The following is a 26,211-nucleotide window of genomic DNA, read 5'->3' as shown; positions in this document are numbered from 1 at the left end:
CCAAAGTTCAAATAGTTCTGCAGAGTGAGCCCAACTCATTAATCTTTAACATGCATGGTTAGATTTCACATTCAAATTCTTTACAGTCATGGTGACATAGTATACCATTAAATGATACACGGGAACATAACTGGTATTTTCTCTTTTATGTTTACATATTTACAACAGTTGATTCAAAATGTGTCTGATTGAAAATTAATCTAATCTACAAATAATATGAATCACATTCAGTGTTCAAACTTTAACAACGCTTTACAATATTATCAACAGCAGTGACGAAATATGTAGTAAATCAAATATATCTTTGGAGTTTAGACTTCATTGCGTCCATCAACATGAGATGAGGAAACAGACACCATGGAGTAAAGACGTTACGTACCATAAAGTCAGGAGAGCCACCACATTAAGATGGGACTGACGTTTTGCTCCGAGCAATGCAACATATCAACACAATGCTAGATAAATAAGAACATACTTCTTTTGCTTATATAATACAAAAAATATGAACAAAAGTGTTAAGTTAACCATAATTGTAAAGAACATTGTCAGAACATGGTGACCCTCCTCCAGAAGGGTCCAAATGCTACAAGAGTGCAGTGTTTGTGCAAAGTCCCACTCAGGACTGAGTGGTTGTGTGCTCCACGAGCAGAGCCACGTCGGTGGGCCACAACATGGCCCGGAGAGTCACAAAACCTCCAGTGTCCATCTTTGGTTTGGTTTTCCTTCCACAAACGTGTTGAGGATCACTTGGTCGTACTGGCGACCGCCTATGATACAGACCAGAGTGTTATGTTAAGTTACTAGTCATGAAGTTATTTCAAAAAGCTCAAAGGAATTTGTCACTGGCAGATCTGCACATTTCCCAGCAGGTGGTGCTGTTGCATTGGAATCGGTCAAGTACAATCTACACCAGAAAATGAAGCCCTTAAATTAAATGGTAATAAATTAAAAAATATCATGAAAAAATAACTTTTGCGCGACTGTTACGAATATCAAAATGCGACTCAAAACACTGCCTACCTGTACACACATCATATAAATGACTTTATTATTTCGATTTCCATTAGTTGCAGTTTCAGCAAATCTCAACAGGGGAATCTGACCTTTGACCTCAAGGACCAGGCCAGGTTGGAAGTGGCAGCGCACCACACCATCCGAGGTTATGTCCCACAGCTGGTTGTCTTTTCCTCTCTCTGGAGACACGCAAAGCCGACTACCCGCCATCACCATGTCTCCTGCGGTCTGCAGGCCACAGTCCTCGGCCAGCTGCGAGCAAACGGTGCATACGGCTTCGTTTTTGGGGCCATCGAGAGATATTGCAAATATTGTGAACTGATCAGACATTCAACAATCGTTGCGAGCATTTGTTGCACAACCACAACAATCCGCTTAGTGTCTACCAAATTCAAAGACATCCTGCTCGAGAGAGAAAGCCAAAAATAGTGATTTCCTGCCTTTAAGAAGCACATTAAGTAGTCAGTATTAGGCATGCTTACCTTACAGATAAGCTGACCATCTCGATAGAACCAGAGTTGCTCATCGCCACCAGTGTCTTCTATGGCATTCACCCTCATCAGGTGGACATCTTGTATCGCCCCCGTCAGTGACATCAGACATCCCGTCTCCTTGTTCCGCAAACGGATACCGATCTGTTTCTGTTGGTGAAACACATCGACATCAACTTAGTTAGCCGAACAATAGTGTCACATTGCGCAAGACAGATGATGACATTTGGCATTGAAGGTCTCTCAATACCTGCCGCAATGGCCGCAACGATCCGATTCCCTTCCATCCGCTGAACTTGCACCAGTCGACGAATTGACCCGGCTGAAGCAGGAGCTGCCGACCGCGGTAGTTGCTGCCTTCGTACAACGCCCAGCTAATAGGGCCAAACAACGTGAGGAAAATGAACGCCATGTGAAAAAGTCTTTGTAGTATTAATCATTCAACGACTCTATACCATATTCTGGATCATGAAAAATTTGGATTTAAGTCAGCAGCAAGTCAAAACGAAGCGCTTTGTTAGTAATAAATAAGTCGGTACGTACTTTCCTCCTTCTACCACCAGAGAGCGTACGTGAGCAAACGATCCTGCTCGGTGCAAGTTGACAGTCCCTCGAGTCAGCACCACCCTGCGACCTGCGCAAGCCACCTTGCTGAATAGCAAGAGGGAGGGTAGGGACAACTCCTGCACAAGATAGCGGAGAGCTTTATGACTCACATGCAATATGACACGAACCCGCCACACAAACACGAGAAACGAAAGCACTCACATGGGCAACAGTTTGCATGGAACGGATCGTCACGTCTGAGGACGGGAAGCCCATCAACTCAGTGTCGGCATATTCTCCTTCCTCCAGCAAGTACATGTTGTTAGTGAAGTTGCCGCCTTCGTATGCAATCCAGCTGAGCGTGAAATAAACATGATTATTGGTACTGTACGCCACGTGATAGTGTGATTTGCATTTCCAATATCTTGAAAATTTACGCTGCCTCAAATGTAGTTGTCACATTGTGTTTGTGTGACCTACATTAATTATATCTCGCAAATATGTAAACATTATCTGTTGGGTTGTGGCTTGCGTACCTGCCATCCAGCACCTTACAGGACCTGGGCACAAAGTCCTCATCCAAAGCTTCTGCGCTGTCCTGCAGAACCACCAGTTGACCCTTATAATGGGGCTCAGAGAACAGCTTCACCTGGATAGAGGTTTTATACAGTTAGATTTCACACATTTGGGATCTGAAAAAAAATGCATAAAAAAGTCAATTGAATACTAAATTGTCAATAGTTGAAAATGGTTGCTTCTTTGACCCTGGACAAGGAACGCCATTAGACACCATAAGCCATCAAAAAACGAGCCAGATGAATTGTATTTTTTCATGTCAGCGTGACATTTGGGATAATTGGCTTTCCACACGGAATCTGTTCTGTTCTGGCCCAAATACACACAGAAATAGAGATTGTTATAGCTCCGCCCTCTTGACCGACATTTGCGACCTCTGACATCACAAGCGTCCTTCTGGATGAATGGCTACAAATTCCCACAGACCCACCCTAACATTTTGTACAATGTAATACTTTTGTTCATTTACGAGAAAGGAGGGGAAATGGTGACATAACATACCTTGAACTGAGATTCCAATAATGTTTCCTGTAAATTAAAAAGTGAGAGAATGTGAATGAGGGTTTCAAACAACTTAAGTGACTTGTTGATTCAAACAAGAATTCTTTTTTTTTTTTTTTACATTGAAAACTGGCTGAATGGATGATATCTTGAAATTCTGGGCACCCCAGTCTTCTGGACACAAATACAGGCCTCTCTCCAGGATGTAAAGCTCGCCGCTGAATGCAGAATTCTCAAATGCCACCCAGCTGACACCAAGAGGGAAAAAAAATACAATTAAAAAAAAAAAAACATCTTATTTCGACATGTATCCTCAGGGTCTGTTTGTCTGCATCATTAAGGTGTGTCAAGTTTGAAAAGCGACAAAACTCTTAGTTACGTTTCTAAGAAGACTGGCACACACCTTAAATTCCAAGCGTCTGCATGAGAGGACAAGATCTCAAACAATTTATGTTACGCCTTAATGTTTTTACTGTCTCGATCCTCTGAATGTCGATTCTAAAGTCTACAGCGGCAGTTTTGTCCCCTTAGTCGGTACGTGGGGAGCATTTCTGTTTACAAGTGGAAAATAAAAAGCAAAATATCATGTTTGACTTACACCCCACTCAGGACGTTGACGGATTGGGTTTTTATGGCATGGCCGATTTCCTGCATGTTGACAACGGGGCCCATTAGATCCACACTCAGCCCCCGCTCATCCAAGTTGGGCTCACTGAACAATTTAATGTGTGGGGACAGGAAATCCTACACAAAAATATTCGTTCTCATGATCCATTCATACTGTCTATGAACATTCAATGGAGGCACTCAAGAATAAAATAAAGCTTACCGTCCTAATGGGCCGAAGAGACAGTAGACCATCCTCCGATCCGCCCCAATGGCTGCAGTGAGAATATTCCCCTTCCTCCAGGATGTATTGCTGACCCTCAAAATCTTCCTCTTGATAGCCAACCCAGCTACCAGACAAAAGCGCAGAGAAATGATGTGACATAGTCCAACAGTTGGACCTTTCTATTATGGCTCATATTCATCAGGAATATAAATATCATTTATCCCACCCTATTGGAATGGATGAACTCAAATACTCACAGACCACCGAGTATCTTGATGGACCCCACTGTGGAGATTGTATTTTTGGTTCCACCAGAGCTGCTTTGTTCTGCTTCTCCCTCTTGCACACTCTGCAGCGTGTACAAGTCACCATCCACCTCTAAACGCTCTCCTTCAAAATTGGCCTTCTCGAACACGAATGCCTGAACAAGCCAAAAAAAGGAAATCAATTTCCTGGAACTGGAATGAGTGACAGTAGATACAATTTCCAACATAATGAACAGAATGAATGCAAACCTTGACTTCTTCAGGATGTTCCACCCTTATCGCTCCCTGTAAAAATAGGCAGAGCCTGTCGGAATTCACCAAAGAACAATGTGATTCCATGCAGAGTCGATGCTTACAATTCGAAGAGGCCTGAGAGAGCCAACAAAGGGCTGAGGGAATCCCCACGTCTGCGAACAAGGAAACTCGCCTACTTCCAGCACTCCTACCAAACCTCCGAAGCCAGGATCGCTGTACACCAGCCAGCTAAACGAGACAAAGTCGATTCATAAAGACAACGCAGTTATTACCAGCGCCTAATCACTAGTTTTACTGTCTTCTCATAATAACGATCCCTTGTTGCAATTAGATCATGCAAACGACAAGATTAGAGCTTCAATCAGGCAACAGTTAACGTCCACTTACACTCCAGAATGGACCTTGATGGAACCAGTGGCTTGGGGGATCCCAAAGGAGCCAATTTCAAGAGTGTCATCGCAGTAAGATGACACCCTTCCCAAACCATTAACCTCTGTAAACAAGTCAATTCTGGGTTGGCTATAGTCCTGTAACAGATACAATATTTGCTGATTAATAATGACAAAAGTCCAGTCACACTTGAGATGGAAAATGGAAGCAATGTTTGGATAGCCAGATTCAAGTTAGTAACTTACGTTTACTGCCAGTCGAACAGAACCGATAGTCAAGGGCTGACCCTTGTCGTCCAGAGTCGTCGGGGCGCCTTCGTCGGCCCAAATGTTCACTAGGTGATCAGTGTGACCTTCCTCCAGGGCAATGACACGACCCTGGAAGCCCTTGTGTTCGTACAGGAGCCAACTAAATTGAAAACAGCAGTAAAAAATGTAACTAAATAATTTATAAATTCTAAATTTAAGTGATTACACTACAAAGACAAGATATTTAATGTTCCAACTAACGTTTTGCAAACTTATCAAACATAAAAATAGGATATGGGGGCGAAAAAGCAGCCTGCTTACCATCCTCTGATGACTCGCACCAAGATGACAGGAGAGAGTTTCATCTGCGTGGCATCCTCCACGTCACCGCACACTTCGTAGACTTCACCTTCCAAGTTGTCATGTTGGTGTATGAAAAGCTGGAGCGGGACACAAGGGGTTACTCATCAAGAGAAATGTGCAAAAAAAAAAATTACTTGTACCTTTGCAGGTCTTTTGTGGACCCCTTTGACCACAGGTGTCTGCAAGGAAATGTCAAAATGTATTCAATTTACACATTAGTCAAATTACACACATGATGTAAATGTGATTTGTTGTTTGTCATGGTTTAACACCACAGCTATAAAACACAATATTAAAGTGTCGGATACAAAATAGGGAAACGACTGAAGTCAAGAACCTCGTTAAAATAATCCACTGCCTACCTTTGAAGGATTCTTTGGGATGTATTTGGTGGGTGGAGGTAGCTCAGCATTATTGACATGAGGCGTTAAGGCCTCGTCCATAGTACGAAGTGGTTCCGGATTCGACTTGCTTTCGGGTGCCCTTGTGGAGTCCTGCTCAGTATCTGACTCTTCTCTCGGTTTCGTTTGCGAAAGCAAGGGCAGAGGAGAGGGGGCGGGGCTTATAGTCGATTCACGGGGTGCATCTTCGGGAGTCACACCCTTGCTATCTGATGGATGTTCAGGAAAAGTCGCGTCAACTGTTTCCTGTTTTCCAAGTGAGGGCACATTTTTCTGTTGTTTGTTATTTTGGTCGGCGGCTGCCGTTTCCTCTTGGCTCCTCTTGGAGGAACGCGGGGAACTCAGCAAGCTCGAGAGGATGGATATCCTTTCTAATCGGGAAGATAGCTTTCCGGGCCCCTCTCCATTGTTCTGCTCAACCTGTAGCCCGACTTTGACGTTTGTTTTGTCTTTTTCCTCATCAGGTAATTCATTTTGGTCTTTCTGGACCGGCTCGTGCTTTTCCATGGCCCGCGCTCGCCGGCTAGCGGCTTTTTCTTTTAACATCATGGCTGGAGATGGGTCCTTGAAAGCTTTGCTTTTCTTTCTCAAGCCAATGTGGAATTCTTCGGGATCAAAGGTCTTCTCAAAATGATCCTCCTTGATGGGCGGCATAGGGGGAGAGGGGGATTTTTTACACGGGTGCTTTTTTAGAGGAACCGGGAAGGGGATGCCGCCTGCTTTAATGCTGCTGATGAAATGGTCCAAATCGTCTTCGCTGGCCGAGGCGCCCGCTTTCCGTCTGTTGTCCTTTTTCGGTTTGGGATGATGTTCCACGTCTAACCAGCTGGATGGCGACTCCTTCTTCAGCGGAAGAGGGGAGATGTCCTTAAGGAATGCTTTTATTGGCTGTTGAGAAGCTTCTTGCGTTGTCTTTTTCTGTTCTTGGGATAATTGTTTTAAACCACCAGTGGCCATGTCTTCCTTAATCAGACTGAGCTCGGACTCATTTTTTTCTTGAGACACTGTTTCAATCATTTTGTCCAAATTTGCATTTTCTTTTACATCAATTTTACGGTCATCGATTTTGCTTGTGGACAAGTTGGCAGGCATTTCGGGATCTTTGGCCGTGTTCTCTATAGGTTCTGCTGTTATCTTATTTGCTTTGCTAGATTGAACGCTAGATTCTGCATCGTCAGTAACATCCTCAACTTCATTCTCATTTGTGGCAGGAGGCGCTGTTGCTTCCAAAACTTCTGGGGGAGAATCATTTGTTTCTTTTTGAGTCGCCGATTTGTCCGAAAGTTGGCTTTCAAGTGCATTTTCATCATTTGCAGTATCAGCAATTCCATCGTGTTTGTCAGCACTCTTTAATTGCACTCCAACAGGTTTCTGGTCTTCAACTTCAGAGTTGGGACTCTTGTGTGAACTTTCATTCCCCAAACCTTTTGGTGATGAAGCATTTGTTTCACTATCTTCAATTGTCTTGATTTCACTTTGCTCCTCCCCTTTGTCACTTGTGGTTCCCCCATCCTGAGCGAGCAGTACTTTGGGTTCCAGATCTTTCATTGTTGATATATTCATTGGCTCCTGAGATCCTTTAGCTGCACATTCCTTCAAAGAATCATTAACAGCTTGGTGGGAAGCCAACGTCTCGGTTGTACTTTCACAGACTGCAGTTATTTCTTCTGAATTGTGAAGTACATTTTTGGATGTTAGCTGGGTCGATTGAGTCGATCGGCTGATTTCTTTCTCTGTGCTTAACGCCTTGAGCTCCCCCATGCAGTCGTTGCCCATCGCTGTTGTGTGCTTCAGCTTTTCACTGGACTTTGATTCTTGTCCCTCCTTTTGTGAAAGAGCCACTTTGTCTAGCTGACTCTCAACATTCTTGGGTGCTTCTTCATTCGCTGTGTCTATTGACTGTGTTGGTTCCTTGCCAAGCTCCTCTTTAGGTTTCTCCTCTCCTGTAGCAGTTTTGACCGAATCTTTGGTCATTGCAGATGGATGAATTGTAATTTGTTCCTGAATTTTTTTTGCTTCCTCAGCAGTGTTTAGAGAAGTCGAAGGTGTTGCCGAAAGACTTTTCAGCTCAGAATGAAGCTCTTTTGGAACGCGTTCAATTGGAGGTACATTTGCATTTTCTACATTTGCATTTTCTTGAGGGTGTTGAAGGTGGGGAGAGGCTGTTAGGCTGTCACCATGGGCAGTGTGAGGCACCACTGCTAAATCTTCTTCTGAATGGCCCTTTTCCAGCTTTGCGTCATTGGTGGGCCGGGCTGATTCTGAAAATACTTCTTCATCCTTTGCCATCTCTGGTTTCACTTCCGGTGCAGCGCTGTCATCTTGAAATGTTTTTTTTGTTGACGGCTCCAATATGGTTTTCTGTAGGTGTTCATGCTCTTTGACCTCAGAACTGGGTACCGACTGGGTCGGCGCTACCTGGGCTATTTCAACTTTTACCGGTTTAACTATGTCTTGGAGCGTGACTGTCACCACTGTTCGATTTCCTTTGACTATTGGAGTCTTTGAAATGTTTCCTTTAGGACGAGCGAGGCCCTCTTCAGATCCTCTGGCTTTTTCTTTGGTTTGGCTGGCACAAGAATGATTTGCGAGTGTCACACTGTGCTCTTGTTCCTGCTGAGACATGGATTTAATGTTCCTGTTTTTCAAACGATCCGCATCAACAGTGTCTGCAGGTTTGCCAGCTGTCTCGGTATTACTGTTTGGATGTAAAGTGTCCGAATCGGCGCTTGAAGTTTGTTGATTTCTCCTGGATTTAATATTGGGGGAGCTCCTTTGGCCTCTTGTGGGGAGCTTGCTCGGAGATGGCGGAAGAGAACTTTTTAATGGAGTCTTTTGTTTGGTCATCTTTGAGTCTTTTTTATCTTGGTTGGTGACGTCGGTTTCCTCTTGGCGTTGTCTTGTTTTAAAGACGTCACTTAATGGTTTGAGGGAAAGCGGGCCTCCTGTTGGGCACAAAAACACAAGCAGAAATCAGCAAAGCACGTAACATGACATGCTTCAACATTAATCCACTTAAGAGGCCACTTTTTATGTCAAGCCATTTTGTAGGAAAGATTTTTTTTTTACCTTTCTTGGGACTTCCAGGAGGAGGAGGAGGAGGAGGAGGAGGAGGCGTGTCAGTAGCAGCTCTTTCGACATGTGCTGCTGCTTCTTGCTGGTCTGGGCACTTCTGGGCTTGTTTGGGTTTGTCTGACTCTCCTTGGGATGAGGTCATTTTTCTAGAGTTAGTGTCACTCATTTTAGGTAGGTCCCTTTTCAACTTTTTAGGAGATGAAACAGGCAGCCGGCTCTTTGGTATTGAGGAAGCGTGTGTTTCCTGACTATCCTCTTTCACTCCATTTACCAAGTCAATATGTTGTATGACATCATCATGGTCCTTTGACAATGGCCGGCAGGATGCTTTAGTAGGAGAAATATCACCCTTTTTTTCCCCACAACTTGGTTTCCTGACACATTTGGGAGTCACCACTGCAGATTTCACAGATTCGTGAGCTAGTTTGGGAGTTTTCTGTAGTTTGGGAATAGCAGAAGATTCCTCTGCTTCTGTTGTTTTGATCTCACTATCTGATATTTGCCTTTTGGGGATTTTAGACTTTGTCGGACTACTGCTGGATTTGTCTTTTGATGGTGTGATTGTTTTTTCATTGTTTTGTTGCTTTAGTGGCGGTAGATCACCGGATGGTGTAACTTTAATGTCCTCGGTGGAGCCCTTGGCTTTTGTTGCCACATTTTTGGCCTTGCCTCCCGTTGCCGAGGCTCGCGCTATGCTTTCAATGGTACGCCGGTTTTCTGCTGCTACCGTTTTGGAGCCCGTTGCTTGCTTAGTCCCATTGCCTCTTATTCCAGATAGCCCAGGTTGTAGTTTGGATCTGTGCATGTCAGGGGTCGTAGGGGTATCCTCCGTTTCAAATGACTCAGAGACGGAATTTTGGTTGATTAAAAGTTCCGACGCGTTTTGGTCTTCATTTTCATCGGATGGTGTAATTGACGTCGTGTCTACGTTCCCGTTTTCATTAGATTTATGTTTTGGGAGACTTTGTAATCTGGAAAGAAAGACAAAAGAATACATGAGTAGATACATAAATATGGACAACATGGACATCTGAGTTCCCACAAAGACAATAAATTCATAATGCAGTTTGTGATGAAAAACATGTTTCCATTCTAATCGCTGCGGTGCATTTTTTTAAATTTGCATTCATTTTTGCAATGCTGAATTGTGACAACCAAAATGAGTATGATATTTTCAGAACTACTTAGAATGGGCGATGCCCTTGCAAATGCGTAGTTAATAGTACTTAGGAAATAAGTCATTTTGTAAATATGTACGATGAACTTTTAAGATAAAGCTGTTAGGAACTTGATCCATGGTGTATTTATGTAAGTCAAAAGATAAACAAGTCTAACTCATTTTTGACACTGACTTCATTTGCAATCTTGCAGTCTTATAGCTGGCTTAGTATCTATGGAGATTCTTCACAAATGTGCAGTAGGTGGGTTGTCCAACAAGTTTTGTATGACTAACCAATGACACACAGGAATGATGACGATTTACACTGTCGCAGAGTACGAAAAGTGAATGCAAATGAATTACATGGCATCTTGCGCTTGAACTGTTTTCAAAATGTCATCACTCTGTTTAATTAGACTCTCACAATGTAAATATTTCAGCGCCTCCGTCGCTGTCTGTTGTTCCCTTCTGGTACAATAGCGCAGGAAAATCCAAAGCTCAGGTTGCATGAACCCACCTGCTTTTGTGTACTCTGTTCAAAGGAGCCTTTCACACAGAAACGGTGAAAAATACTCACAAGTTGTTTGTCTGCTCCTGTCCTGGCGTCAAACAGGAATTGTCGGCGTCTTCCTCTGGCACTTGCTTATTCCTTTCCGAAGTTATCTCTGGGTTACTGAGCACTTCACAGGCCGCATGCTTGGGCTTTGAAGGCAGATTCACAGTCTTGCGTGTCACACAAGTTACTTTTGACCCTTGTCTCTCCTTAAAGGGGTGTTTCTTTGAGTCGCTGCCAGTGCGAGGCTCCTCGGGCTGCCGTAAAATAATTTGCAAATGCTCGGGAGTTGGCGCGGAAGAGGAGGAGGAGGAGGAGGAAGAAGACAATTCTGGCAAGCTGCTTGCGGCGCCTGGGCTCCCCTGAGTCATGGAGTCATGCTCTGGAAATACTGTGACAGGTATTGCTAGCACGGGAGGCGAAAGTGGTGTGGAACCCTCCTCCTCTTCTTTCATCCGATCTTCTGTTACCTCCTCCTTCCCAATGATCTCCTCCTCTCCCAGGTAGGTATCAACTAATATGGCTTTGAAGAGGTAAGTAGGAGATGCTATCGGTTGTGCTGAATTTTCCCTGCCGTCATCCGGAGGACCCTCCTGAGTTGAGACGAGGTTAGTTGAGCCCAATGTTATTCCCGTTAAGGTCGTGCTGTGGACATGTTCGCCAACTTTGACTGATGCTTTTGACGTCGCCAAGCTTATGGAAGTTAAGTTAGGTGATTTTGGGGGTGCGACGTTACTGGGGAAGGGAATTTGAAGCGTTGGCAGCTTGGTTGGGGTATCACCCACAGTGATGTCCTCCAAATTCATATGCAGCCTTTTGCTCACCTCCTCCACCACTGACTCGGCAAATCCCACCTCTGAATTGGAGTCAGAAGAAAGCGGCAGAGTGGGGCTTTCAAAGTCGAATGCAGTGGGGGTCACATTTCCTGAATTCCTTTGACTGTCGGAGGTGCCGAACACAGGAACCTCCCTCACACTGCTACAGCCGCTGCTGCTGGAGTCTGAAAATGGAACATCTTCCCCATCAGCCAATAGACAAACCACACTGGAGGCACTGGGGCTGGAGCTTTGGCTGAGGGTGTCCTCACTCTCGGAGGTCAGTCTGTAATCATTGTGGGAGGGGGTAGGAGTCTTTGAGCCATCTTCCTGCTTCAGCGGAGATGAATCTGGAGACATGGGGGACGTCGGGGAACCGGGAGAAGATGCATTGAGTGAAGTGTCGGAAGTCTCGCTGCTTCGGCTCCTCTTCTTCTTGGGTTTGAAGAAGTGACTGAGACGACCCAACACGCCCTTTTTCTCCTCGGAATTCTAACAAAAGACAGACACGAGATAAATGTCCAAGTGGTGAGAAAAGCATGTTGTCTCTTGGATCCCTATGTAACTTGTTTAAAAGAAGAGGAAGAACAATCAAGTTGTAAACGCTTCAGATTAATCTGTTTATAAATTTAAATAGTCTGCTAATTAAAAAAAAAAAAATCTAGATTATATACAATTTTGTTTTGGGGGCTATAACGCATGGATGGAATTCAAAATGATATGACAAAATCAGGAAACAATTTAGCAGTACTACTTATTTAACGAGACGCCTTGAATTTATTTACTTTATTATTTTGGACATGTTTTCTTCCAAATACATATCTCAACATCCAAAGAGAATAAACAGCCAAGCTAAGGTGAATAATTAACTCTGGATATAAATATGAAACGAGATGAAAGGATCAAGGGTTATCAACTGAGGAAGGAAACAATCCCAATTGAATAAGATCCAAATCCAATATGAGGTGTCTTCACATTAGAAAAGATAAAGATTCAGTTTTATTTGAATCAATCAGTATACTTGTCAGTATAGGGCAGTTCTATAAAGCAAACTGACATTCAGTTGTTATGTCATAAAATTTGCAAGTGTATGTGAACTTGAAGCGTCTTTTCATTTCAAACAAAATGTTAGCAGCAACAGCTGTGACTAAAATGTGAGCGGCACGAGCCTTTGTCAATGACTGGACTTATTATTCACAACCCAATGAGTATGAGAATGTAAAAAAAACAAGTTACATACCATTTAACTAGCGGTAAGAGTTCTTTGCAGACTACGGTGAAAAACATTCAAACAGCACCGACAATCTCCTTTGGAATAATCTCTAAAACAGCATCTCTCCTATGTTGTTAGTCCTGCCCCGGCCGGACGAGTGACAACAAACAGCACCGCTGGCGTGTGGCTCTGCTTAAGGGCACGGCCACCATAACATTTGAGGCTTTGAAAACGGCGGCTCATACGGCAAACAAGAATTTTACAATACGGTAAAAATGAAAGGGTGTGGGAAAAGAGGGGAAACCCCACCCTTCCTCAGCCTGAAGGGATATCACGAGAGCTGTTTTCTCTCGAGCCTACGTTATTTATGACATTTGTTCCATAACATAAAAGTTGATAGAGTGAATTCAAGCACCATTTGCCCAAGTGTGTACCACAAATCTTTTTGGAATAAAAACCAAACAAAAAAACAAAGAAAAAAAATGTTACCTCTATTTGAACAAACAAACAGCCACACTTGGCTGGGATTTCCAGTTCATGTTTAAACAGAATAAAGAAAGACAGACGTCTCGGTGAGAGCTTGAGTCCGTAGAGTAACACATCAACTTTAACACTGTTCAGTATTTGAGTCTTAATAACACAGCGGTGTCCCCTTTGTATATATATATGTAAAAAAACATTTAACAGTTAATTCATAAACATGTGCGTGCTCACACTCACATTACAACACACACTTAAAGTCTCACACAGACAAACAGAACACAAACAGTGCCGTTACAAAATCTCCTGAATGAAAGTACTGTAACTCAAAGTTCAAAGTACACCTTGAGTTGAACTCAATGTTAAAATTTGAAAAATGAGCCTTCTACAGAAATAACGATAATGCAAAGATGGGGAAAAGGGTAGGCAAGCAGGTTTGTCAAGTTCAGGTAGTAAAAGAGCCCGGGGACACTGACATCCCAAAGGATAATGCTCATCAGTACTAGTTTGGTTATCTGACATGTTATTTTGCGCTCTCTGCCGGCTGAAATGGGTTATGACTCTTCAACAATGAGAATCAAAATAACCAAAAATACATTGTGTCAAATAATTGCAATCAATCTGACGGATATGACTCTGAAGCATGTCGTCCAAGTGAACTCTAACCTCAAAGAAAGATTCCAGTTGAATTTATCAAGATGTCTCTAGATTATTGCCGGTTTTACCACATTGGCGGCCTTTCAAATGACAACAAGAGCAGCGCATCTTATCAAGTGCTTTATCAGAAAAGGAAGTCAGAAAATAGGCATGAGTTCCCTTCAAATGCAGAGGACAGCAGTTCTAAATATGCATTCATATCAAATTCAGAAACCAAACAGAGCATAGGATGTGCACATTTCTTTTCAATTCAAGAACACCATTCATAGTTGGTGTGAATGAATTAAACACTGACCTTGAAGTACTTGGGTGGTGAAGAGGGATTTCCTTGCTGAGTCATGTTGAAGTAGATCATGGACTTAGTGTCAGAATGAAGGTCCCACTCGGATTCGGTTTGGAATGAGCACGCTGTCGAAACACTCATCTGGTCGTAACTCCTGGTAAAGTCAGGCGGGAAGCAGAAAAGGAGGGGTGGGAGAGAGAAGGGGGGGGGGGGGGGGGGGGTCAAGAGGATATGAGGTCATTCGTTTTTTTTTCCCCCTCACTGTTCAGTGGGTCTTTACAAAAGATTTCACTCAGGCTTTGCTCCTATATTTGGCGCTGTCCTGTTCTCTAAGCCAAAAGGAGTGTTCCAAGGACAAGGTGCACTAACATTTAAAGTTGCATCAAAATCTTTGGCGTAAGTTTAAATGTACCAAAGAAGACAGAGGAGAAATATAATATGAGACGTGACAGGCCACACAAGTTCAAAGTAGAAGACCACCGTGGGAGAGCAATTAGAGGGCCTTTGCAAATTCTGGCTCATGTGTGAGGCATGAGGAGCATTTATCTGCAGATAGAGATACCACAACTATTACACCCTAATCCAAAAATAATATTGTGGTACTAAATGAAAATGATAAATAATCATTTGTTAAATTTACATTCATTTTAAGTCTAGTCAGCTTGGATGTTTTTAGACTAGATGTGTCAGCAATGATGTGTTTTCTCCACAAGAGGGCGCAAGCAGTTTGTTTTTCACTGAACATTAGCCATTAAATATGGCTTTTACTCTCCGACATTTAGAATGCCAGGACTGAAAGCTGACCTGAAGATGAGCTTCCTATCACCAAGCATTTAATATGAAAAGACAAAAAAAAACTTGTCAATCAGGCTTCTGCCTTGTTTTGCACACCATAGCAGAAGTGGAGCTATACGGTATCATATTTACATTCTTCTCCAGGGCTGAACTTACCTCAGCACACCACACCTCACGTCATGGCATATTTTGCTTAATTGTGGGCTCTTTTTGTTTCAGCATGAGCACCGAGTGCACAAAGCAAGGTGCATAAAGAAATAATTTCATGTGTTGAACTTGAGAACCCCCATCTCATCCCATCAAACATTTTTGGAGGTCAACTAGAACCTGAGATGATTTAACCTCAACGATGGTCAACCATCGAAGAAGCGGACTGATCTCAAATGTTATTTATCGTTATTATATTAAGATCACAGTGGGGTCAGTGAGATGCACGTCTTGAATCAATTGAAAACAAGGAGGTGGAGCGGTGATCGATTCCATAACCTTTGACACTGATGGATTCACTCAAGTTTCCAAGTGTGACTTGTGTGATCAAACGTTTAGCCAGTCAATAACTAGAACTAGAGTCGAATTGATTGACTGATTTAAAGGCAATGAATTTAGGTGAAATTTAGCTGTCTGGCACAAACCAGCCCCAACTTGTCTGAACTTTGTCAGTGCACAGCAGACAAAGGGTCTGCTTGTTTCTCCACTTCACATGAAAACTAATGTTCACTGATAGGGAACTGATAAAGAATGCGACACAAAAATACTTCAAAGTAAATACTTCAGGAAAATCCATAGGACAAAGGGTCAAATTGAACAACAACAAAAGAAATAGGGGCCAGGTCAGTGTTGAAAAGCTGCAAGTATTCTAGGCCCCCAGTAAGTACTGTGTGACCTCATGCTGCAAACATTGCACGCATGGAAGGGCAAAATAAATGGAGCAGTTCTTTACTGCTGCTATCTCTCCATATTTTTTTTTATTGTACATTATAAGACAATTGTTGTGGATTCAACAATATAACTGTGGGATACTTTTAGAAAGTAATCTCTTTTCTTTGATTGGAATGTTTTTAAGATCATAATAAGCCAAAATTAAAATCAGGATTAAAATATAATTGCTCAGCGCATATGTCATACAGGTACATGCACGCACGCACACAAGCTAACACTAAACAGCTGTCAACAGCTCCTCATCTTGCCAATCTGAACAAACACACAGGTCTACCTACCACTTAATCGAGGTCCTCTCCATATATTTAAGCAATGGAGAAGAAACAAAGCACATGAATAAAACCATGAGCAAACCTGTTTAATTGCAAAATTCTCTACGACTTCCTGAATTGCTTCTGATAAGAGAAAACCATGCAGCCGCAAGTAATATGTCTGATAACACAAGGCCTCAATGTTTGTTTAGAATGAGAAAGAGTGTTTGGAAAATGACAGTTTGCCAGATGTTGGGTGTGTCCCGAATGCTCTGCAGACTGCAACCACTTCCCTTGGAACTAATAACCAACAGGAGAGTGGAAGGTGAACCAAAAGTATTATATCATATAATGTTATTTTAAACTTTGTTACAGCAACAGCTTGTAGTGAAACGCTGTATGAATAAAGATGTGGATTCTATTGTATTGTACTTATGAAGGCAACAAAACAATCAACTGCAAGAATAACATTCAAACTCAGTTGGGATATTATTTGTTTTGATATTCTGACATTTCTTGAACAATAAGACCTTTCTTCTGCTCCTAAAAATGTGCTGGCCTAATCCCAATTGGACTGTGCAAAAAGCACTCCAAGCCCAGAGGTATGTTTGGCTAAGAGCTTTGCTGTTCTCTATGTTGTGCACACCTTCAGGAAGAGCATTTGGTCTTCAATAAGGCTGCATTATAGAGGCTTAATTTGGACAATTGTCACCAAGGTGCATTATATGGTTGCATTTTTAACACTGTGATATGATAGAGTGTCAACTAGAAACGTGTGCAGTCAGGCAAATATTGCTTAATCAATCTGGTGAGTGGACTCTGTACTGCATCACGCACGCCTCAGTTTGAAAACATACATTCGGTGATCAAAACAGTGACAAGCAGCTGATGTATTTTTTTTGCGTTCGCCAAAAGTAAATGCCTGAGAAACACAATCGTGAGACATTACTGTATAAATGAAGGATTATATCAAATGGGGTGATTTGGAAAATTGTCTTTTAAATGGGTCTCAACTCTGGTTTTCATTGTGTTCTTAAGCAGGGAAGTTAGTTACTGAATGTTTTGCACACCACCATTGCATGCAAAACTGAATACGTGATCTGTTTTGCGCAATCTTGCAGGGAATAGCTGGGTTAGATACTGTGGGGTCATATACAGTCTTTATCACAAACAAGAGTTTCAGTTTTGGTTTGCACCTGTGTAATAGCTTGCGTTCACACCTTCCAGAACAAGCTGTACCAACCTGTGTGGTACAAAAACAACAGTTCAATTGAACCGAACCAAACACACATGATATTATTTGCCGAGCACCATAATAATGAGATCACGCTGGTTCTTTCTTATTGAAAGGCAAATGGGTGTTAACAAAGTTCAATTGGCCAGGTGTGGGCACACCAATAAATGCTCACTCCTTTAGGACAAAATGACATTCGAGACAGAAGAGCAATGTGGAGACCTGGATCCAGCACAGTCAAATCTCTGTGGTGTGCTAATAATGCAAGATTATATATTTACATCTAATGGTTTTCAATAATGATTGAGAAGAATCCCATGAAATCAAATCTTGCAAAAAAAAATGTAATTGAAAGCTAATTTGAAAATTGAAGACAACATCCATCCATCCAATTAAAGCAGATAACGATATTCAATATATTATTATATAATATACGCAATATATTAATGTACAGGCTCAGAGGGATATATTTTGAAACTAAGAGGAGATGCAAGACAAAGTAAGATTAAAAACAACAAAGCTTAATATTTGTCACGCAATTAAAATCTTGTCGGACTGTTTCGTCTGGAATGACTGTTGTTAACAAGTGGCAGAGCTAATCATGTCTGCCACGTGGTGATGAATTTGCGGTGTTCTCAACTGTCTTTTGTGTCTGACATTTTGCTGAAGTGCCGCATAAAGTTGCATTTAATGATTGAGGCGTCATACCCGCATGACGGGTTTCTTTAATGCTGCTGCCTTCTACAAAATGTTATTGTAGGTCAACCTAAGTGACAACAGAAGTGGAGGCAAAGCACACTTGAATTGGCACTGATGGACAATGAACTTTTCATGCATGCTTTGAAAATGTAGGAGGAAGCCAGAAACCTGCAGAAACCCCAAAAGAGCAGGAAGAAAGAGTGCCCTGGAAAAATATTTCCGTATATTTACCCAATGTCATTTCATCAAGTGGTTGTGGTTATATTTGCATGTCAATTTGTCACGAGGCTGCTTTTACATGTTGACGTAATGAGAATCAATGGGCTGGGTTTAATTTCTTTCTTTATATTTGACTTACATATGGAAAGAAAAAACTTGTTACCCAAGACTCATTCTACCTTCTCATGATTCTTTTTCAGCATTCATGCTTATGGTTCAGAAAGTAGGTCAAGAAGGTGCTGTCAGCTGTCATGGACCTAATCACCTTGGAGTTTTTGTATTATGTCATTTCTAGAGCAAAATAGCCAAAGTTCCATAATTGCACAAGAGCATGTGAGATCAAATATGGTTAGCTCCACAACAAGTCAACATTGATCAAATGTGAAGGTGTATAATTGAGTTGGTTTTCATTCTTACATGTGTCTGGTGAAGCTGTCCAGTTCATTGGGGAACAAGTCATCGTCGCCAACAACTCTGTCTTCTTTCTGCTTAGATTTCTTTCGTTTAAACCTCAATGACAACGACCGCTTTCCTTTTTTTTCCTTGGGGGAAATGAAAACGCCATCACCGGGCAGTGCGGCTGCAGCGGCGGCGGCGTCTCCAGATCTCGCCGGTGAAGTCTGCAACGTGTCTCCATCTGTGATGGAGTCCGACTGCTTGGAAGCCTTGCCTTCTTTATCCGGTGACTTTACTTTGAACAAATTCTTCACTTTTAAAGTGCTCGACTTACTCATGCTGAATTGGAAAAAAACGTCAAAGAACACAAATGCATTCAAAACTTGGAGGTGAGTGGACCAACTTGAGTCAGTTGGAGGCGTGAACGACTGGGAGAACCTGCGGGGCGGGTTACCTGCCTACCTGCCTGCCTGCCTGCCTACCTGCCTGCCAGGTAATCAATCACGTGCTGGCTTGATCAATTCCGGTTTATTATCAAAATAAACGGCTAGTGTTGTAAGTATCAAACTCGCGAAGACGACAGAATACGTGTTTATTGTCCTCAATATTGAGGAAAACTAGAATAGAACATGCCACAGAAATAAATCATTAACTCTTATTTTCAGTTCGTTGGAATGATAGCGCTATCTGCTGGTCATATTGGGGAGTACATCAGGGTCACCTTTTGGAAAATGAGAAACCAAAGTCGCAGGAAATGTGATTTGTTGCAAACTTTTCTTCACAAATGAATGTTGCTTTTTTTGGGGGAGGAGGATCTCTGGTGGCAGGTGCCGAAAAAAATCTACAGAAAATGAGCAGGAAGCAGGAAGATAAAATCAACGGTTAACCTGAGTTGAGGCACCCCCTTTGGTCTCCTTCCTTTTTTCTTTGTGAAACTTTGCTGCTTACATCTGTGACTATAACCTCCCCTGCTCAAAGCTTTTTTCATTAGCAGCCAAGACATTGTGGAACTTTTTGCCAGCATTTGACACAGAAAACTTGACTCTTCTTCTGAGGGTATGTTTTGAGTTTCATGTCAATATTTTGTATTGGTTTGCATAAAAATAGAAGGCTCATAAATGAAAACTTAATTTAAAAGTATTATAATGTCTAGATACATTATTATTATTATTAATAATAATCATTGATTCTAATTATTAATTGTGCTTGTCGTTTATGAAAATGAATACAGTGAAACATACTCAGAGATTAGATATTTTGCATTATTTTAATTTGACCAAGCGTTAAAATGAGCAATAATTTGAAAAGGTCGATTTCCACACATCTTTAATAATATTGGCTGTAACCATTCAAAGTCAAAGTCAAAGTCTGCTTTTATTGTCAATTTCTTCACATGCCAAGACACACAAAGAAATCGAAATAACGTTCCCACTATCCCATGGTGACAAGACATAGTACACAATATACAGACAAGTAAACAACACAAAAAAATAAAAACAAGAAGGCACAAACAATGAATAAATAAGAGTGATGAATAAATAATAAATAAACAAATAACACAATAAATTCAGTGTGCATGTTAGTTAAATTGGCTTTTCAAAAGGTTAAATTACCATGAATGAAGAAGTAACTTCAATCAGTGTTAATGTTGCAATTCCTGGTATCAAAGTATCCTCAGAGACAATATACAGTAGTATTTGAAACACTTCTTCAAAAGGGCATCTAATAAAATGCAGATTCCTCTTTTAAGCTCTCAATTCGTTTTTTCATATAGAATCTAGCTAGCACTTATTGACAAAAGGTGCTAAGTTCTGCAAAATGTTATTCAACATCTGTCAGACAGTAAACATGAAAAAAAGTTTCTCAGAAGCCAGATTGCTTTAAAAACATACATCATTATTATATGTATGGATGTTCGATGCTGCGCAAAAGATTTTTGGGTGATTGACAGAAAAAGCTATCTTGAAAATAGATGGATAGATGTTTTTTGGTGACCTGGTTTCATTTCATCTTTAGATGCGTGACTTACATGCACAAGCTTTGATTCTTGTCTAAGATCATCACTGATAAGGATCAGATCAACTTTAAAGATCAAATGAAACCCTAACCTGACAAAAAAACACTTAAATTGGGTCATGCACAACCAGAGGAAGAGACAAACTAGAACACTGCCTTTTATCCTTCACACAGAGTACGTGTGATATATAACTTTTGCTGACATTGGCATTGCTTATACCAGAAATGTTTAGTATCACTCACCACTTGTTTTTCTTCCCCAGAACCAAAACATGTCTTCAGTGGCTCCAGACTATTACAATCCCAGCACTGATGACTATACAGATGCGGAGCTGTGCAACCTGGATCCAAATCCCGCTGAAGTCATCACCCAAACCTACATGCACTCCCTCATCTGTGTCTTTGGCCTAGTTGGGAACATCCTTGTGGTGGCGACTTACTTATTCTACAAGAGGACCAAGACAATGACAGACATCTACCTGGCCAATTTGGCGGTGGCCGACCTGACCTTTGTGCTGGCCCTGCCTTTTATCATTTACAACGAGCGGCACAGCTGGGTGATGGGCACGGCGGTCTGCAAGGTGCTGAGGTCGGCCTACTGCATCAACCTTTACAGCGGGATGCTCCTGCTGGCGTGCATCAGCGGCGATCGTTACATCGCCATTGTCCAAGCCAGACGCTCTTTCGGGGCCCGCTCGAGTTCTCTCATCTACAGCCGCATCATCTGCACTGTCGTGTGGCTTTGCGCGGCCGCCTTAACACTGCCCACCCTTCTATACACCGAGCGCTTTGAGGAGAGCGCTCTGGGGGCCGAGAGCGTGCACGTGACCTGTGAACTGTCTTTCAGCAACGACGAGACGGCCAAGTTGATCAAAATGCTGATCCCCTGCCTTCAAATGGCCACTGGGTTCCTGCTGCCCCTAGTGGTGATGGTGCTGTGCTACTCCAGCATCACGTGCACGTTGATACGAGCACGAAGCAGCCAGAGGCACAAAGCCATCCGTGTGGTCTTGGCCGTGGTTGTGTTCTTCATCGTGTGCCACCTCCCCTACAACGTGGCTCTGCTCAACCACACGCTTGATCTGTTTGAGCAGAGAAGTTGTCAGGGAGAAAGGCTCAGTCTTCAAGTTCTGGCTGTTACTAAAAGTGTGGCCTATCTCCACTGCTGTGTCAATCCCATCCTCTATGCCTTCATTGGCTCCAAATTTAGGAGCCACTTTAAGCAAATACTGATGGACCTGTGGTGCTTTGGTAAGAGGTACATCTCCTCGGCCCGCTCGTCACGCGGCACGTCTGACGTCTTGAAGTCTTCAGATGGTTCCAACAACTTCTCCTCGTTTAGTGTTTGACTTTGACTCAACTTTATTTATTCCTTGGGATTGCTCGCTCAGGAAAATCTGGTTCAAGTAGCTTACGCAGACATAGTAGAAAAGAGAATATTGTCTTTTAAATGTATTGTATTGTGTGCTCTCGAATGCAATCTGTTTTTTGAAATTAATATAGCAGTATTTTGGGGCATTAGTGAAATATATATTTTCTAAGTGCTAAAATGCTTTTCAAACTCCTGCTGTTGGACTCCATTGTTGATATGAAGAGAGGAGAACTTCGAAATGTATAGCTTTGATTTGTTGCCTTATTTGATCCTAGATGAATTCAAATTCAAGATTCAAGATTCAAGAGTTTTTATTCGCCATGTTTGAGCGTGCCAAACAAGGAATTTGACTTCGGTAAAACACACCCTCTGTTCAACATATAGGTGACTAACAACACTCAGGACATGTGAATAATGGCAAAAACAGTGTAGACAAATTCAAAAGGTGTGAAGAGCAGGAAATCAGACCTGATTCAAGAGCAGAAGGTGGGGGGAAATGTTTATGCTTCTTAGTTTATTTTCTTTGCCTATTGAAATGCATATATTCTCCTCAGAAAATAAATCACAGACACCCGGCTCACGAATCATCAGTAATTGAGCTGCATTAGTAATACATTTTACTTCCACTAGATAGCGGCAGTGAGCTTTTGGAGTTTTGGGGTAAACTTGATTAAACTGTATTAAGATCCCACTCCCTTATGATTAGAGGGTAAAGATGAAATGACATCTGTCTCCTCTGTCCATTCAGTCTTCATTGTCCATCTATCTGCTCTTCAACGTATGCATATATTCAGCTGTCTGTCCACTCACAGTATCGCTGTATCTCTGTACAGAATGTAAAGACATTTCAAATCAGCTCAAATGTGTTGACATTTATTGCACAGTATTCCAATAACAAAGAATGAACTGGAGGACACAGGGTGTGTCTTAAAATGTTTGAAGGTCTCTGTTGGTAGGTCTTTGCACTCTCTGGTGAGGAATTACACCACTATATGTCTTTCCGCATAGTTCACTGCAGTGATTTTGGGAGGTTTAAACCTTGGCCTCATTCCAGAAAACTCTTCTGTTACGGTAACATGAAGTAACTCTTGATGGTAGCTACGGGACCTTGTTGGAACCTTCTGCTTTGAGGGGAAATGCACTCCTTTTTTAGCCTGGTTGAAATGTGTTAACCTCAACATCTGGTGTCTTATAATGAAGTCACATTTCTCGCTCTTATGTACCGTCTGATTCATTTTGCCTTGTCAGCAATGCTCAAGAGTTTTGTCTCAACATGCTCTCACTGGATGATATGAAAGAACAGATTTGATTAAAGGAAGAAATTACAAAAGAATGCGACTTGAGTATTTTTTAAGGAGATGCCCTTGTCTCATGCAACCAGTTCCTTGGCGAATAGGAATGTTTATAATGAATGGGATTTTTTTTTCATCATAATTTGATACGGCACTGCTCAAAACACACAAAGGATAAAGAATGGTAGCAAACTTGATACTTCTTGGTGGGGCAGTTCAGTGTCATGCAAAAGCCCAGAAGAGTTTTCTTACTATTACGACCAGTGCATCCAGGGTTGCTCACGTCTTTGCTATATTCCTCAACTTTGACTATTTTTACCCCAAAAGTGAATCACAACAATTTTATTTGGTGGTGTTATTACACCCCGTATAGCCAGAATGCAAATGAACAACTCACCACTGGTTTTAACTATATCGCCACTTTTGTTATTTTTACACCCAAAAAAAAAAAAATGGTTGCAGCCCCAATGTAATTTCATTTAACAAACCAACAAACACATGTTTCTATTTAGGCGTGTATTCAAAGCACCAGGCAATTTTGCTTGGCTGGCAAGAATTCTGGTCTTTCAGGCAACTAATGTGGCTCCCTTGTAATCCTTTTTCATGTCAAAGTGGTTCTACTTGTGCATGGCAACACATTCCTTCCCCCCAACCCTCCACTCCACTCCACTCCTCCTATTAGTTGGCTCATTTTAGGCCCAAAGCAGAACTGATAAGGGTTCCTGGCAGTTTCAGGATTATCGTGCTGGGTCAGACTGTACCCTGCTGCTCTGCACCAAGGAATGCAAGCAAAGTAACAAGTAGGTAGGTCACGCACGAGCCTTCCCATCTGCCACTCACCCAAAGTGCAAGTGAGGCTCTCAGCCAACCTTCACAGTCCATCATCTTATCAGTGACATTTATTTGGGAGAACATTACAGTAGCGTAAATGTGTATTTTTACACAGCTCTCTTCCAGGATTGTCTTTATGTACGTAAAAAGAAAATACTAACCTCTTCTCTTCACATCTGTCGTCTTTGGCAATCGCATTTCATAGAGCTGGGAAACAAGTTTGGTATTTTGATACAGAGTGAGAGGCCAAGAGAGGACGCGGTCAAAATCTGATATCTGTTGAAAAATGCCAGGTGTTATTTGAGTCAGTGAAACAAACACGCAATAGAGAACAACAGCAGAAACACACTTGTTCTGTTGAACAAAATGTAAATATGACATTTTGAAGATAAAATCACTCTTTGTTTTCAATGTGGATAAGATCAAACTCATTAGGAATACACTAAATGACTATTCTAGCTGCAATGATCTGGTTTCTAATGCAATCTAGGTGTCGAAAGGCTCATTCCAAGCAAGCATCCCTCCAGTGCTCTAATGACCCATTGTGTTTGCTAATTGTGTTAGAAGGCTAATGGATGATTAGAAAACCCTTGTGCAATTCTCACAGAAAACGCTAAATTGTCTGGGTGACTCCAAGCCTTTAAACGCTTGTGTTGTACCTGTGTTCAAATAAAAAAGAAATCAATAAAAACAGAATTGAATCAAATCGAGCAAATCGCCTAAACAGGGATGGTAAGTCAACATGCTGCATGCTTTTCCATCTGCAATTGTGTAATCACATGCTAAAGTGTGTGGGCTTGTTTGTCAAGGGACTGGAAGCCTTCCTTCATCACATTTCTCTCCCACACTCTGCTGTATTTCCCAGGAGAAAAAAAAAAAGCCATTTTGCCTCTGTGGGACACAGATTCTCCTCTTTGCTCTGGAAACCAGGATGACTTTCCACTTGCAAAGGTGAAAGACATTCCTTAAGGTCATTACAAAAAACCAAAGTTGCTGAAATGAAATTCCCAAATGCGATAGTGGGCTGATTTGGCTCCAGAAGACCATTTCTCCGATTGCTACATTTTTTTTTTGCTCCAATAGTCTGTCCATCTTCCGGTTCAATGAACAAATTAGAGATTTTATTGTAAACACCACCTGCAACTGTGACGGATTGCTTCAGGGATGGACCGAGAGGAAAAGAAGTACACATTTGGAATAGACATAATACTGAGTACGTGACGTCCCTTACTGTGGGGGTGATAATGTCTTTTCCTGTTTAGTAAAGAGATGGAGGTTTTTATCTATGCACCAACTGGAAACTTAATTTCCTGCTAGTTTTCATTCCAGGATCTCTGACCACTCATGGGCCAGCTTGCAGCATTGAAGCTGTTGACCATTTTTTGGGAGCACTGAACTTGAAGTAAATTGAATGTAACATTCTTCGAAAACATTCGTGGCAGCTGGAGAAGCTGAGAGGGTAATACCGCTGACCTTTGACCCAAGGGCTCAAGAAAAGCATTCGGTGGGAAATCTGTGCCAAAACTATCACGTGAATGCTTACAGGAAAATTCCTTTTTCTTCTGGTACTAAAATATTCACTATTTTAAACCATCCTGATATAGATCACCCAACACTCCTTTTTGGATCCGGTACTGGCTGCTTAGTAATCTCACTAGTATGGGTTTTGGGAGACAGGCCAATACGCAATGAGAGGTGGAGCGGCAAGAGTCCAGCAGCAGGACGACTAACTGCTCCTCTGTGCAAGAAGCAACAAGAGTGTTGTTGCAGAGAGCTCAAAATTGATGCCAGATCCACATCTGGGGGGACAATCCCCACAAAGACCATCCATCATCTCATCAGACGCACAGACACGCACGCGGAGGGCATACGGGTAGAACAAGGTCACACACCCTAGCAAGCCTGTGATCTCATTTTCCATGAGTGTAATTCTGAATCCACACCTCGGCGAGTTAACGATTTAGACTCGATGAATCAACGCGATGACATTTGCAAAATGTGATCTACAGCCTTGCATGTTCTCAAAAGAACTAACAACGATGCGTATAT

General features: G+C 42.0%; 2 protein-coding genes across 7 annotated transcripts; one reads left to right on the top strand and one right to left on the bottom strand.

Moving 5' to 3' along the window:
* Positions 1-127: 127 nt before the first annotated feature.
* Positions 128-19,078, bottom strand: crybg1a (crystallin beta-gamma domain containing 1a). Of its 5 annotated transcripts, XM_037240785.1 has the most exons (24): positions 18,673-19,078; positions 14,131-14,272; positions 10,695-11,977; positions 8,953-9,929; positions 7,338-8,828; positions 5,845-7,274; positions 5,623-5,661; positions 5,441-5,559; positions 5,117-5,279; positions 4,869-5,008; positions 4,583-4,709; positions 4,476-4,511; positions 4,218-4,381; positions 3,958-4,084; positions 3,727-3,872; positions 3,250-3,376; positions 3,129-3,155; positions 2,588-2,700; positions 2,274-2,406; positions 2,049-2,188; positions 1,756-1,879; positions 1,497-1,655; positions 1,104-1,266; positions 128-767 (listed from the first exon to the last, which is right to left on the bottom strand). In XM_037240785.1, exons 1-24 carry the CDS (start codon positions 18,987-18,989, stop codon positions 685-687), a joined length of 7,770 nt encoding a protein of 2,589 aa, XP_037096680.1. In that variant the 5' UTR covers positions 18,990-19,078; the 3' UTR covers positions 128-684. The 5 variants fall into 5 exon arrangements, with proteins under 5 accessions (XP_037096680.1, XP_037096677.1, XP_037096678.1 ...); XM_037240782.1 differs by having other exon boundaries at positions 5,845-8,828; XM_037240783.1 differs by having other exon boundaries at positions 5,845-8,828; positions 8,953-9,923.
* ccr6b (chemokine (C-C motif) receptor 6b) lies at positions 19,014-22,320 on the top strand. Of its 2 annotated transcripts, none has more exons than XM_037240790.1 (2): positions 19,014-19,144; positions 20,931-22,320. In XM_037240790.1, exon 2 carries the CDS (start codon positions 20,940-20,942, stop codon positions 22,014-22,016), a length of 1,077 nt encoding a protein of 358 aa, XP_037096685.1. In that variant the 5' UTR covers positions 19,014-19,144; positions 20,931-20,939; the 3' UTR covers positions 22,017-22,320. The 2 variants fall into 2 exon arrangements, with proteins under 2 accessions (XP_037096685.1, XP_037096683.1); XM_037240788.1 differs by lacking the exon at positions 19,014-19,144 and adding an exon at positions 19,162-19,707.
* Positions 22,321-26,211: the final 3,891 nt, after the last annotated feature.

The sequence above is a fragment of the Syngnathus acus genome, chromosome 22 (assembly GCF_901709675.1).
Source record: "Syngnathus acus chromosome 22, fSynAcu1.2, whole genome shotgun sequence".
NCBI lineage: Eukaryota > Metazoa > Chordata > Actinopteri > Syngnathiformes > Syngnathidae > Syngnathus > Syngnathus acus.
The sequence above is the reverse complement of the archived record's forward strand: the minus strand, read 5'-3'. Positions and strand labels throughout refer to the sequence as shown.

What these genes read in the sequence shown, in the direction of transcription:
- crybg1a (XM_037240782.1), bottom strand. Translation starts at nt 18,989, where the DNA reads ATGAGTAAGTCGAGCACTTTAAAAGTGAAGAATTTGTTCAAAGTAAAG. An exon ending in AACATCCTGAAGAAGTCAAG is followed by an intron (nt 4,382 to 4,475) that starts GTTTGCATTCAT and finishes TGGCTTGTTCAG; the next exon opens with GCATTCGTGTTCGAGAAGGC. An exon ending in CGTTGCGGCCATTGCGGCAG is followed by an intron (nt 1,656 to 1,755) that starts GTATTGAGAGAC and finishes TTTCACCAACAG; the next exon opens with AAACAGATCGGTATCCGTTT.
- ccr6b (XM_037240790.1), top strand. Translation starts at nt 20,940, where the DNA reads ATGTCTTCAGTGGCTCCAGACTATTACAATCCCAGCACTGATGACTAT.